The 14,966-nt window shown below is 47.7% G+C and overlaps 1 protein-coding gene and 1 long non-coding RNA gene across 7 annotated transcripts; one reads left to right on the top strand and one right to left on the bottom strand.

Moving 5' to 3' along the window:
- The first annotated feature begins 290 nt into the window (after positions 1-290).
- On the top strand, positions 291-1,236 carry LOC309609011. The gene is made up of 2 exons (XR_014233191.1): positions 291-396; positions 545-1,236. It is a non-coding gene; the product is annotated as an uncharacterized lncRNA (long non-coding RNA).
- Positions 1,237-2,916: 1,680 nt separating this feature from the next.
- Positions 2,917-9,855, bottom strand: COPS7A (COP9 signalosome subunit 7A; the record flags this gene model as incomplete). Of its 6 annotated transcripts, none has more annotated exons than XM_082349834.1 (8): positions 9,696-9,854; positions 9,010-9,214; positions 7,265-7,340; positions 6,940-7,028; positions 5,311-5,537; positions 4,238-4,343; positions 3,933-4,084; positions 2,917-3,769 (listed from the first exon to the last, which is right to left on the bottom strand). In XM_082349834.1, exons 2-8 carry the CDS (start codon positions 9,169-9,171, stop codon positions 3,730-3,732), a joined length of 852 nt encoding a protein of 283 aa, XP_082205960.1. In that variant the 5' UTR covers positions 9,172-9,214; positions 9,696-9,854. The 6 variants fall into 6 exon arrangements, with proteins under 6 accessions (XP_082205960.1, XP_082205963.1, XP_082205962.1 ...); XM_082349837.1 differs by having other exon boundaries at positions 5,311-5,513; XM_082349836.1 differs by having other exon boundaries at positions 9,669-9,814.
- Positions 9,856-14,966: the final 5,111 nt, after the last annotated feature.

The raw sequence follows: 14,966 nt of genomic DNA, 5'->3' as shown, positions 1-14,966 counted from the left end.
CATAGAAATACTGGAAAATAGAGACAGGCAAAAAGACAAAAATCACCCAAAATCCCAATGCCCAGAAGTATAATATATGCATTATGGTTTGTATTATTTCAGATTGTTCAGTCAAGATATATTTACCAATTGATTGGACAGATGAACAATAAGTAAAAGTATAGGATTGGATTCCCCACGCATGCCCCACGTTACACATTTCATATCAGGGGAGCTGCAGGAGTCCACAGGATGGAACCTTTCTGCCTCTAGGCCTTCATCCCACTTTTCTTCCCACTCAGAATGCTCATCCTCCCTCCCCTTTATCAGGTTAACTGCTACTTGGGTTTCTAATTTCAATTTAAAGGTCACATCCTCGGAGGAGGCTTTCCTGACCCCAGGCAAGTAGATCCCCTGGTAAGCGCTTTCATGTCACCCTATACTTCTTAGTACTTATCACACTTTTAATTATGTAACAACATACTTAAGAACCTCAGAAGACAGGACAAGTCCTCTCTCGCGCCCTGTACTCAAAGTTTCACCTTTGCTCATCATTCTCTTCCAGATGGTGACCCAGGGCCTCCTCACCCATCCTCCAAGGCCCTGCAGTAGAAGCCTTTACAGCTGATCTAAGGTGGCACTAATCTGGGCAAGTCTGCTTATATAAATAGGACATCACAGCTCAGAGCTGAGTCAATGAGGGTAGTGAAGTCCCATTTCCAGTCCAATCCCAGAGATTCTAATTCGATAGGAAACTGGGGTCCAGGAATATGCATTTTCAAAAGCTCCCCTGATGATTCTGATGCCGGTGGACCAAAGAAACACTGCCTGAGGTAGGAAGCTTCTGACATGCCTTCCAGTGATCCCTGCCTTCTGAGAGTCACTAGGCTGAACCTGGTGACTAGTAAAATTGATGGGATGTTTCTTCCGTGATTAGGTTACAAAAGACTGGGATTTCACCTTGCTGATATGTTCTCTCTGGCTCTTGCTCTGATGAACGGGGCTGCCTCTGACCTACAATCAGCCAGGGAATGAAGTCCTCAGTCTGACCACCTAGAGGTGATGAATCCTGTTGACAGTCACTGGGTGTGCCCGGAAGTAAGTCCTTCCTGCTGGAACCTTGAGATGAGACGCCCTCGCTAACACTGTGCTGTAGCCTTGGGAGGGACCCTGAAAACTCAGCAGACAACTCAACTTAGTTGTGCCGATTCCTGGACCATAGAAACTGAGATAATAAATGTGTGTTGTTTTAAGCCACTAAGTTTCAGGGTAATTTGTTACACAGCAAGAGAACTCATACACTGCCTAGACTTGCTCCGCTGAACTCCTTTCTCTCCACCCATGTTGGAAGTTGAACCTAAGCAGAGAATTTCTAACCTCTCTTTAACAGGATCCCATGAAACATTGACTATAGACATTGCTTTTGCTCTTCTTGTGCATAAAGGTGCGCCCCAGTCCAGTTGTGGTTTTTAGCTATAGAGACTTTGTCTTCACCTTCTAAGTGTCACCTGTTTCATGTGCATGAACTCTGAATTCACAGGAAGGCAAGTTCTCTTCCTCTTCCTCCCTACCATAGTGGTCCAGCCCTAAGCTCCTCTGAGATTGCTGTACAGTAGGGATCAGCATGTGGGAATGTGCAAGTGGTGATAAGACTTTTGGTTGGGAGAATCTTCCTGGTGCCCTAGGCTTGGTTATGCACGGAATCCCTGAATCCTGTACCAAATTCCATGGTCAAAAACAGCCCACAAATAATCCACTCCCCCATCTCCAAGCCTTCGGAGCCAAGAGCCCTGTCTTTGTAAATCAAAGACAAATTGCATTTTCATGTCCTTGGGGCTGTGAACGGACCCTCATCCCTCTTTGGGTGGAGGGCCAGGCAGTCCCAGCCCAGCCCACACCAGACTGTAGAGACACCCACTGAAGGCTGGCACTAGAGAGATCAGGGCAGTTGTGGAGTCATGGCTGGAAGCAGCTTACAGGAAAATGAGATACTAAAGTTCAAGAGAAAAATGGGTCCTGGGCAGAGAAAAGGGGCACAGGCTCGAAGCACCAGGAGTTAGTGACTTCTGCACAGTGGACGGTGTGGGAGGAAGAAGGGGTTTATTTCAGAGACTTAGACTCAAGATGCACCAGGCTCTACAGGCTAGTCTAGGCCAAAGCTAAAGCGAGAGGCCAACAGTGTCAATTCCTGAGACAGGGCTCACTGGACTGTTCCCATTAAGGCTCCACTGCCCCGCAAGATAACAGGCTCACTCGGCCCGCTTTTAACAGAAAACTCGGGATCTACCCCCACTTCCAATTCTACAACTGACACCTTTAGGACCAGTAAAGAGTAGTCTGTCCTACCTCTCCACCTAGAGGACGGCACAAGCTCAGGAGAGCAGCTCGGTCAACACTGGGACCCTCAGGAGGCAATCGCCTCTCATGCACGTGGGGGGCCAGCTGTCCCTTACACTAGAGCCTCCCAATTCTAGGGCGTGCGCAGCAGTGCCCTGAGCCGAGGAGACCAGTCCTCCCAGCATGCTGCTCGGACGCTCTGCCTCGGACGGGGACAGGAGCCCGACTGCTGCTTCTTACTGAGGTCTGAGGGTCCTGTGTGGTGCTGAGGCAAACACTGAAGTTTACTATCAACTCTTCCGCCTACAATTCTATAAGGTGGAAGGGAACAGGCTGAACTCAAGCTCCTTGAGAGCAGGGACAGTGCCCATCACTTTGGACCTCCAGAGCCTACCACGTGCTGGTGCTCGGTAAGCATCCACTGCTTCTTAAAGAATGCCGACATACTGAGCCATTTGGCCAAAGTCAAACGGCCCACGATCTAGGTCTCCAGTACCTGGTTCTTTTGTTTTTCCAGCACTCTGCTTTAGAGTGGACTGGGAATGAGCCTTCTTCCCATCCACAAACACCAAAGACAGAAGATACCCAGTTCAGGGCGTGTTTGTAGATAGACTTCTCATAGATTTATTTCTGTGTCATGTTATATATAGATATACGTATATATTCTCTTTTTTATACAATCTATATCCCCTTCCCTTCCCCACAAAACTCACAGAAGGAAGTATAAATCCTTCCAGGATTGCCATCAGGCTTTCTAAGACAGCCAGGGCCAAGAAAGAACCATCTCGCAGCAGCTCAAGAAACAGCTGCCCTGAGGCTCTGGGGTCACTGAAGCAGCAGCCCTCCCAGGACCCACGGGGAGGAGAGAGGACAGGGAACTGCAGAGTGACAGGATTCTAGGATGTGAGTGTCCAGTGACGCCTAGAATGGCTCCCAGAACTCTCAGGGTGGGAATAAAGGTGGGAGCCCTGTGGCTCTTCAGATGCTGCCCAAACAGGCTGGTGGGCGGGAGGCGGGACATGCAGGGCTGGGGCGGAGGAGGGGGAAGGGATCACGTGTGGGTTATGCTGGAGACACGGCAGCCCCACCCACTCAGTGACGTGTAATGAACAGGGACAGATGCTGACTCCTAAAGAAACAGGGGAGGGAGCATGGCAGGGAGGAAGAGGGGACAATGGGACACACAAGAAAGTTACATGAAACAAAAAGTACCAACAAAAACATGACTTGTACTTGCCTCCCCCCCCCAAAGACGGTGTGATCTATGCTTGGGGGTGTGGGAGAGAAGAAGGGAGGTGACGGGTCATGAACCCAGGTTATCAGCTGGCCAGGGGCACAGGAAGGCTCTCTGAGGACTCCTAAGGGGCAGGCGGGCAGCTAGGACCCCACATCCCGGAAGAAACAACAGTCCCTTCAGTTCGACTTGGACCAAATCTTGGCGCTCCCTCGGAGCCTGGCGAGGGGAAGAGAGAGAGAGAGGCTGCAGGGAACCCGCACAGCGCCGCAAGCTCCCCCTGTTCCCGACCCCCACGCGAGCGACCGAAGGGACGAGGAAGCAGCAGCGAGGCACCCCAGACACCGGCAGCCCCCGCCGCACCCGCTCACCCCTTGCTCACCCCTTGCCCTTCGAGGCTTTCTTGCTGGGCTGGCGCTGGTTGCTGCCTGGAGCCGCTTCCCTGAGCTCCGTCACGTGCTGCTCGGGGTCCTGAGATGTGGCCGCAGCGGCGGCAGCTGTTGTAACTTTGATGGTTTTCTTCAGGTTGGCGACCTACCAGGATGACAGGAGTGGGGAGAACAAGGAAGGTTCCAGAACCTGACAGCCCCTGCCCACCCGGTTTGTCTGCGGCCGTCACTGTCCAAACCCCTCTGCCCGGGACCACCGGCCCAGGCTGGGGGAGCTCAGCCCGTCCCGCCCACTCACCTCACTCTCGATCTGCTGCTTCAGGCCCAGCTGCTGCTCCTTGTGCTGGTTGGCGCGGCTCACCTGCTCCTCGATGCCGGACAGCACCACCTCGCAGCCCACACACCTGCGGGAATGAGGGTCGGCAGCGGAGGGCTGGGATCAGACTCACCAAACAGAGACTCGCAGAGACCCCTCAGCCCTGCCGTCCAGACCCCTGTCTGAGTTAGAAGCTTTGCCAGGGCACCTGGAGGCCACCTGCGACAATATTCCCAGGAGCCAGCAGGACACTCAGGTAAGATAAGGGAGGAGAAAGAAGTGCCCGGAGTGATGTGCAAGACGGGAGTAGGAACTAAAGCCAAAACAGGGTGGGAGAGGCCAAAGAGGAAAAAGAGAAGGTGCCTTAACGAACTAAAGTCAGACAAGAACACAGGAAACAGAAGCGGGAGAGGCCCGTGGCCTGTGCACAGGGCTGGTCACTGACCAGGGGGCTGTGTGCAGTGTGAGACAGGGACCCACACCCCAGGGCGTGCGCTCAAGAGTAGCACCCCCCTCCCTCCCCCAGTTACTACACCGAGGACGCGCCTTCCGCCTCCTGCCCCCCAGGCCCTCCTCCACTCTTTTTCTCCCTCAGAAGCCTCTGGAGGGGCTTCCCTGGTGGCGCAGTGGTTGAGAGTCTGCCTGCCAATGCAGGGGACATGGTTCGAGCCCTGGTCTGGGAAGATCCCACATGCCGCGGAGCAACTAGGCCCATGAGCCACAATCACTGAGCCTGCGCGTCTGGAGCCTGTGCTCCGCAGCAAGAGAGGCCACGATAATGAGAGGCCCGCGCACCGCGATGAACAGTGGCCCCCACTTGCCACAACTAGAGAAAGCCCTCACACAGAAACGAAGACCCAACACAGCCGTAAATAAATAAATAAATAAATAAAATAATTAAAAAAAAAAAAAGAAGCCTCTGGAGGAACCAGCTCACTCCCCTTCATCCCCTTGGGTTCCACCTCTGGCACCCAGCCCAACTTGCCTCCTTCCAAAGCATCCCTCCCTTTCTTGGGGCGAGCAGAGAAGGGATGGCGCCAGGACACAGGTCTCACCACTCCTGCAGGGTTCGGGCGATGGCACTGAGGTCCTGGCGCTGGATGTCCCGCCCGATGCTGTAGTCGACCTCCAGCCGCTGGTTGCGCTGGTCCAGGGAGCCGCGCAGCACGTCGGCGTACACGGCCTCGATGACGAGGTCTTCCAGCTGCCGCACGTTCCGCAGGGCCAGGGCCTCCAGCAGCACTGCGTATGGGATACACTGGGGCCCGAGGGCGGGCTGGGGCTGTGAGGTTCCGCAGCAGAGAAGGGCTTCCAAGCTTCTTCTTCCCTCCTTTCCCCCCCGGCCCATCCTCCACTCTTACTCCTAAATCGTTTCCTCTAAGAGGCTGGTTCTAAGGTAAAATAAATAAAAGTACTCCCACCTGAGAAATATCAGCGTGAGAAGAACAATCTTAAATAAAAGACATACGCTCCCCTACTCCCTTCCCTCCCCGACCCCAGGGTGACATCTGCCTGGGTGTCCATCCTCTGGCCCAGCTCAGGACAGAACACGGACCTGGTCAAGATGAGCCTGACGTAACGGGAGGACGTGGTGTGGGAGAGGTCTGGAGCTACTCTGTTTACCGTTTATACTCCGTCTACCTCCAAAGAAGCATCTTTCAGTGGAGAGCCTGGTTTAAGTAAAACCACGAGCATGCCGGGGACTCAGTAACAACTGGGAGATGCAGGTGGGCGGAGGCGGATAGTTAACAAAAACAGAACCCAACAGGATATACAAAGACACTTCTGGGTTATGTATTTCTTTCTTTCTTTTCTTTTTTTTTGGTCGCGCCGCGCAGCTTGCGGGATCTTAGTTCCCCCATCAGGGATTGTTGAACCCGGGCGACCACAGTGAAAGCGCCAAGTCCTAACCAGTGGACCGCCAGGGAATACCCTGGGTTATGTGCTTCTTATTTTAGCACACAGAAGCCGGCACCTCTCACCGGAAGAGAGCGCTTCATTCCAGCCCTGGATGCCGCGGCTGTTTGCAGAGGACTTTACAGCGGGGGGAAGAGGGGGCTGCTGCACGACACTGAGCGGTCTCCTAGTTGCTATTCTGACCCCAAACATAAAAGGTATTTTAATTAGAACTTAAGTTGGTTGAAAAAGAAAAACAGGGCTTCCCTGGTGGCGCAGTGGTTGAGAATCTGCCTGCCAATGCAGGGGACACGGGTTCGAGCCCTGGTCTGGGAGGATCCCACATGCCGCGGAGCAACTGGGCCCGCGAACCACAACTACTGAGCCTGCGCGTCTGGAGCTTGTGCTCCGCAACAAGAGAGGCCGCGATAGTGAGAGGCCTGCGCACCGCGATGAAGAGTGACCCCCGCTTGCCACAACTAGAGAAAGCCCTCGCACAGAAACGAAGACCCAACACAGCCAAAAATAAATAAATAAATAAATAAATAAAATTTTTTTAAAAAGCAAAAAAAGAAAAACAAAATAGAAAACTAGGAGAATAATATTCAGCCCCAAAGGCCGCAGGTAACAGAGTTCAGACACAGACCTTGGAGGGGCATGGGGCGAGGCAGGAAGAAGCAACACGGTGGTCAAAGGCTGTCCAAGTGCCATTCCCTTCAGATGGACCCTCGAGAAGGGAGATACAGAAGGGTTCTCTGTGGCTCAGGACTGGGGGGACTGTCACTCACCTTGACTTTGGCAGCCAGGGTGACGACTGACAGGTGTCGAAGCTTATTCTTCTGAGCCTCTGTGAGTGGGGGAAGATTCCGGGCTTCAGCTAGAAAAAAAAAAGACAAAGAAATCCTGATTTCACATCTGTGGAAAGCCCTAGCCTCCTTCCCTTGCCTTTTTTTTTTTTTTTTTTTTTTGGTTTTCCATGCCAATTCAGGTCTTGACCCTGACCCTGTGTACTTAAGGGATCTAAGTCAGGTATCCCAGGAATTTCTTCTAAGTCCCTCGGTAAACTGCCCTTCTCCCACCTCCAGTCTCCAGACCTCCAGCCCCTCCTGTTACCTAAGTAGTCAGCATACGTCCCGTAAGCAAACACCGTGAGCAGCCGAAACGTGGAAGCAAAGTCACTCTCAGCCAGCTGTGAGAACACGACGGGAGAGAAGAAGTGACAGGAAGGGCCTCTCTCTCCACCCTCCCAGCCTTACCCAGTTTGAGCTCCACTTTCTGGCCCCAGCTTTCCCCTCCAACATTAGCTCCCCAGCTCACCGAAAGGAACTCTCTGCATCTCTGATCACTCTCCCCACAGGAAGGCCTCATTTCCACCTCCAGGCCTTTGTTTACACTATCCCCCCAACCCACAATGCCCTCTTGCTCCATCTGCCTCCAATTCCTACCCTAAATTCAGAGTTGAAAACTTTCAGTGTTTAGTATCTAACATACACACACCACACACACACCCCAAATGTTGCAAACTGTGTTGTCTGGTCCTTAGAGTATATTTAGCATTTCTGAATTTGAATACCTTTAGGGGGTCTGCTGTACCCCCCAATTCACCAAAGACTTCTGCCTCAGCCTCACTCCCTTCACGGCTGCGCGAACTGAGCAGGCACCGGGATTTGTGGCCTCTGCTTCAGATCGGCCTCACCTGGCAGCTTTCATCACCCAAGCCAGTCCACCGAGACCTCCTCTCCTACCACTGATCACCCACTTAGTCAACTGAAGCCCACCTAAGGTTGTTACCTAAGAATATCTTTCTTTTCAACAAGATTACAGATGTGGTCTCTGGTATCCCACTTGGGTCTAACAGAACTGTGCATGTAGTTGGCTCTGCTGATAAATACTCGCTAAATAAATGATTTACACATGGATATCCATTCATCTCCTCCCTGCAACTGGAATGTAAGTTTCAGAAGGGTAGCACTGTGTCTTGTACTTTTCTGGTATTCCCAGATGACTAGCAGGGTGCTAAACAGGCACCCAAAACATACTTCTTTTTCTTCACCCTGATTCTCTTTAATTCCACTGCAGAGGAAAGCAGGGAAAGAAGGCAGCCAGTTTTCTTTGGACCAGAAGGATTCCGAAAGGCTAAATTCATTGACTCAATCACTGGCACTCAAAAACTTAACTCATAGTTGTCCACCTACCACCATCATAGCATCTCAGGGCTTCGGCTGGTGTCATACATCTTGGCAACCTACTCACTCTGGACTTTAAACTCTTAACTCTGCCACTTCTGTGTGAACAGTTCTCTCTGCTGTGTTCCTAGCATCTTGCCATGTGTCTTTGGGAAAAAGATAACTTCTACCTTATCAAACTTAAGTGAATTAGCATATGGTGCAAACGGGAGAGAACAGGTCATGCCAATTTCACATTCATTCCTTCCACTTGTACCAGACTTTATACTTTCCCATAATCTCATCTGATTTCTACAACAATAGTGAGAGGCAGTATCAGGTCCATTTTTAAAAGAAAATTTAGGCCCTAAAATAAAAGTGACCTGATCAAGGCAATATGATTATTAAGAGCTACGACACTGATGGAGACAGGCTAGAATCAGGTCTCCTATTCTGAATCACAGGCTCTTTTGCTTAAAAATGAAAAATACTGGGTTTTACAGATCATTCATCTCCAAAGGGGAATTAAGAGGTTTACTTGCCTACTTACTTCTGCATGCTGCCAGTTAATAGTCACCATATTCTTGTTCAACTGAATGGTTATGGGGTTGCAGAATGAGCCCTGCCCACCCGTTCTCAAAGTCAAACTTTAGCCCCAAGCCTCCCTGGGTGCTATCCAGGCCAAGAACCCACCTCTCTAACATTAGGCATATCCAGCAGTTCCCCAAACACGTAGACACCAGGGGCCTCCAGCACCTGGTGGATGAGAGTGGCCAGCGCTGCCCCCTTGGCCGACTTGGCCAGGAGCAGAAATTGCTCCTGGTTCTGCCCTGTCACCTTCACCTCGGCACTCATGGCTGCACTGAGCTGGGGGTACCTGGGCTCAGGAAGTCTGGAGCTGCAAGGAAAAAGGATGTGAAGCTAGAGGTTCCTGAACTGGGGAGGATGGAAAGCACAAGGCCTAGGACCTCTATTGCAGAGGCACTGAGCCACTTTTGCAACGAGGAATCAGAGATGGAGCAGTCTAACACTTGGATCTAGGAATCCTAAATTCGGCCACTTCGATGGCAGCCTGACTGACACAGGGTTGCCACGCCCACCTCCCCCATCCCTGGGCCTATCTCCAAGTCCCACCAGTGCACCCCATTGAACCCCAAGGCACAGGTCTTAGTGGGGGGAGGGATGTCACATAGTGTCCACCCCAACGACGACGCTCCCTCAAATCGCCACTGTGCCCCGCATGTGCCCCGAACCACGTGACCTCACCCTCGGGATCCTTCCACGTGGCTCCGCCCCCTCCCTTAAAGAGGCCGCCCAGGGACCGTGGGCTCCCGCCGGCTGCCCCGTCGTACTCTGGGTCAGACTCTGCGGACAGCTACCTGGAAGCTTCGTCTTCCAGCGCACCGGGCGGGGCCACCGATCCGTCACCTCCGGCAGCTGTTCCCAGCCTTTCCTGCCAACTCCCTGCAGGGCCGCTCTGGCCCCTAAACTCTATGGCTGGCTTCCGGCCGTACTTCCGCTCTTACGGGGCGGGCTTCGGACGCGACATGCCCCGCCCTTGCCTCTGACTGCTGAAGCTCCCGTGAGCGAAGCAGACATTCTGCTCTCTGATTGGCTGTTGCAGAAAGAAGGACGGGCGCCTTTTTTTCGGCTTTTTTCAATAAAACTTTATTGTTGGAAGAGTGCTAGACGCTAAAAGCGGAGGCAACTCCAGGTCTCAGGCCGGTCCCGGCAGTTCTAAGCTGCTTGAGATCTGGACATCTGGCTGCACGGGGTGCCTGAGGCGAGAGGAAAGCTGTGATCGAAAGAGAGGGGGAGGAGGAAAAAAGCCTGGTGGGATGAGGAGAGAGGACGGAGACAATCAATAACAGAAGTTGAACAGCAGAGATCACCTGGGTAGCGCAACCACTCATTTTTTTGGAGGATCTAGAGAAAAGAGTGGAAACGGTAAAGGAAATAGTAATAGCTAGCATGTGTCGAATGCTTACTGTAGGTCAGGCATCTTTTAAAATTAAAAATGTATCCCACTGAATCCTCGTAACTTTACAGCATCCCCACTGTGACTCCAGAACACCATCTGTCATGATTACAACATGTACTTAGAGGGTGATGCTTTCCTACACATTGACTTTTTTAATTCCCGGGAAGGAAAAAAACACTAGGTGGAGGGAAGGCATATATTGTTATTCTCATTTTATAGATCAGAAAATTGAGGCTCATAAGAATTCAGAGTTTTCCCTGGAACCCATGTCTTTTCAAACCTGGAGCCAACTTTCCAATTCACCGTGATACTTTAGGGGAAAAAAAATAAACTAACATTTCTATAGTGTTTTTTATTTCATACCGGGCTCACAGAAAGTCAAACGAGAGCAAAGTTAACGGTGACTTGGAGCCTTTGTGTGAGGCACTGAGCTAACAGCTTTACTTCATTCATTTGATGCTTATAACATTCCATTATTGTTTCCATTTTCCAAATGGAAAAACTGAGGCCCAGGGAAGTTAAGTAATTTATAAGTACTGGAAAGATAAAGGGAGAAAGAAGATAACTGAAGAAAAAAATCATAGAACTGGTAGACTGCTGGAGCTGAGGGGAATTTAAGCTCAATGTTTATGGTCCACATGGCTTGGTTCATGATACAAAATGAGAAACAGAAACAGGGAAAGGACAAAGAGAAGGAGAAGAAGAAAATGAGGAAGAAGAGGCAGAGGAGGAGAAAGAAGAAGAAGAAATAAATGAAAGAGCTGATACATGAAAGTGAGGAGGGCTTCCCTGGTGGCGCAGTGGTTGAGAATCTGCCTGCCAATGCAGGGGACACGGGTTCGAGCCCTGGTCCGGGAAGATCCCACATGCCGCAGAGCAACTAGGCCCGTGAGCCACAACTACTGAGCCTGCGCGTCTGGAGCCTGTGCTCCGCAACAAGAGAGGCCGCGATAGTGAGAGGCCCGCGCATCGCAATGCAGAGTGGCCCCCACTTGCCGCAACTAGAGAAAGCCCTCGCACAGAAACGAAGACCCAACACAGCCAAAAATAAAAATAATAATAATAAATAAAATCAATTAATTAATTAAAAAAAAAAAGAAAGTGAGGAGAAGGAATCAAAGGCATAATAAAGCATCCAAAGTTTGAAGGAACCAAATAATTAATGAGTCCAACCGTATCCATTTAAAGAGGGAAGGAAAAAGAAAAATATAAGGAAAGAACGAGAAAAGAGGCAACATATATTCTGTTATGTGCCAGGTCTTTATTTGTTCAACGTTTTAACGACTTTTATTATTATTATTATTTGGCCTTGTGACATGCAGGATATTAGTTTGCCAACGAGGGATAGAACCCTGCCCCCTGCAGTGGAAGCACAGAGTCTTAACCACTGGACCACCAGGGAAGTCCCTTAAAGACTTTATATTTTTAGAGCAGTTTTAGTTTTATAGTAAAATTAAGAGAAAGGTACAGAGATTTCCCGTATACCCCCTGCTCCCACACATGCATAGATAACCTCCATTATCAACATCAGACACCAGAATGGTACATTTTTTACCTAGGATAAACCTGTATTGACATATCCTAATCACCCAAAGTCCATAGTTTACCTAAGTGTTCACTCTTGGTGGCATACGTTCAGTGGGTTTGGAAAACTGTATAATGACATACATCCATAATTATAATATACAGAGTATTTTCCTTGCTGTAAAAATTTTCTGTGCTCTGCCTACTTATCTCTCCCCGCCTCCTACCCCTGGCAACTACTGATATTTTTGTCATCTCCATAACTTTGTCTTTTCCAGAATGTCATAGAGTAGGAATCATACAGGATGTAGCCTTCTCAGATTGGTTCCTTTCACTTTAAGTTTCCTCCATGTCTTTTTGTGGCTTGATAACTAATTTCTTTTAAGTGTGGAATAGCATTCCATTGTCTGGATGTACCACAGTTTGTTTATAAATTCACCTACTAAAGGACATTTTAGTTTCTTCCAAGTTTGGGCAATTATGAATAAAGCTGCTATAAACATCCATGTTCAGGTTTTTTGTATGGACATAAATTTTCTACTCCCTCAGGTAAATACCAAGGAGCCCCATTCCTGGATCATATGGTAAAAGTATGTTTAGTTTTGTAAGAAACTGGTAAGCTATCTTCCAACTGGGCTGCACCAATTTGCATTCCCACCAGTAATTAGTGAGAATTCCTGTTGCTCCACATTCTCACCAGCATTTGGTGTTGTCAGTGTTCCAGATTTGGGCCATCCTAATAGGTGTCTAGTGGTATCTCATTACCATTTTATTTTGCATTTCCCTGATGACATCTGATGTGGAGCTTGCCATCTGTATATCTTCTTTGGTGAAGTGTCTGTTAAGGTCTTTGGTTCATTTCTTAATTGGGTTGTTTTCTTATTTGTTGAGTTTTAATAGTTTTTCATATATTTTGGATAACAATCCTTTATCAGATGTGTCTTTTGCAAATATTTTCTTCCAGTCTGTGGCTTGTCTTATAATTCTCTTGATATTGTCTACCTCAGAGAGGAAGCTTTACATTTTAATTGTCTACCTTATCAATTATTTCTTTCATGTATAATGTCTTTGGTGGTACATCTAAAAAGGCATCACCATACTCGAGGTTATCTAGGTTTCCTCCTATGTTATCTTCTAGGAGTTTAATAGTTTTGCATTTTACATGTAGGTCTGTGATCCATTTGAGTTAATTTTTGTGAAGGGTGTAAAGTCTGTGTCTAGATTCTTTTTTTTTTTTTTTTTTTTGCAAGTGGATGTCCAGCACCATTTGTTGAAGAGACTATCTTTGTTCCATTGTATTGCCTTTGCTCCTGTGTCAAAGATTAGTTGGCTATATGGGAGTCTACTTCTGAGCTCTCTATTCTGTTCCATTTATCTGTTTGTCTATTTTTTCATCAATACCATACCATCTTGATGACTATAGCTTTATAGTAAGTCTTGAAATCAGATAGTGTCAGTCCTCCAACTTTGTTCTTCTCCTTCAATATTGTATTGATTATTCTGGGTCTTTTGCCTCTCCATATAAATTTTAGAATCTGTTTTTTGATATCTATAAAATAACTTGCTGAAATTGTGGTTGTGATTGTATTGAATCTATAGGTCAAGTTGGGAAGAACTTATATTTTGACAATATTGAGTCTTCCTATCCATGTACTTGGATTATTTCTTCATTTAATTAGTTCTTCTTCGATTTCTTTCATCAGAGTTTTGTAGTTTTCCTCATAGATCTTTTACATGCTTTGTTAGATTTATACTTAAGTATTTCACATTTTTGGGTTACTAAATGACACTGTGCTTTTAATTTCGAATTCCACTTGTTCATTGTTGGTATATAGGAAAGCAATTGACTTTTGTATATTAACCTTTGTATCCTGCAACCTTGCTATAATTGCTTATTAGTTCCAGGAGATTTTTGTTGTTGTTGTTGTTCATTCTTTCAGACTTTCTACATAAATGACTATGTCATCTGCGAACAAAGTCAGTTTTATGTCTTCCTTCCCAATCTGTATACCTTTTATTTCTTTTTCTTGCTTTATTGCTTTAGCAAGGATTTCCAGTACAATGTTGAAAAGGAATGCTGAGAGGGGATATCCTTGCCTTGTACCTGATCTTAGAAAGCTTCGAGTTTCTCGCTGTTAAGTATGATGTTAGCTGTGGGGTTTTTTTGGGTCTGTGTATGTTGTTGTTGTTGTTCAACTTTTTATTTAATCTTTACAACCCTTTGAGGTGAACATTAATATCTCAGTTAACCTGTGAGGACACTGAGGATGACAGAAGTTAAATAATTTGTTGAAAGTCACCAGTATAAGTGATGGAACTGAGATCCAAATGCAAGTTTGTCTGACTCCAACACTATGCTAAGAAAGAGAAGAAAAAGCAGAAATGAAAGAGAAAAGAGAGGAGGGAGAAAGAGATCGTCTGAGATCTAGTCCTGATTCATTCAGCTTTACACTAGCTATGACCTTAAAGCAAATTGTGCCATCTTGTGGTAGCTCCTCTTCAGTATCTGCAAAGTAAGAGATTAAGGCCAGCTCTGATTCTGATGTTTTATGGTCCCGTGAGAGAGAGAGGAATAAGAGAAGAAAATGAGGGGACAATTGATAACTAGAAAAGGAGAATTTGGAGAAAGAAAGGAGAGGGGATGGACTAAAGAAGTGAGATTAGAAAGGGCAGAGAGATAAGAGGAGGAGGGGTAGATATGAGAAAGAGAAGAATAGGAATAAGGAAAAAGGGGAAAGTGGGAAGAAAAGTAAAGATCTCCAAGGGAGGATGGGAGCTAATTAAACTTAAGCAAAGATTAGGATGTAACATTTATTCATTCATTTGTTACTAAGTGACAGTTATTTACAAGGCCATGTGTCAGGTGCTGTGTTTTTAATGCTAAGGGTAGAAAACAAGATACGCTGAAATAAAGCTAGAGAAGCTGTCTGATGTCTAAGGAGTCAGACACATAATAAAATATTCATCGGTGATTCAGAAGAATATATTTAGCACCTCTTATTGTCAGGCTTTTGTTCTAAGTACTAGGGATATAGACAAAATAGCTGCCCTCTTGGTGTTTACATTCTTGCGGTGAGACTCAGGCAATAAATACATAGGTCCACACATAAGTGGTCAGGAGCAAATTATGAAGCAAAAAAAACAA

The sequence above is a fragment of the Balaenoptera borealis genome, assembly GCF_965194805.1.
Source record: "Balaenoptera borealis genome assembly, chromosome: 13".
Lineage (NCBI taxonomy): Eukaryota > Metazoa > Chordata > Mammalia > Artiodactyla > Balaenopteridae > Balaenoptera > Balaenoptera borealis.
This window is presented reverse-complemented; position numbering and strand designations above follow the sequence as displayed.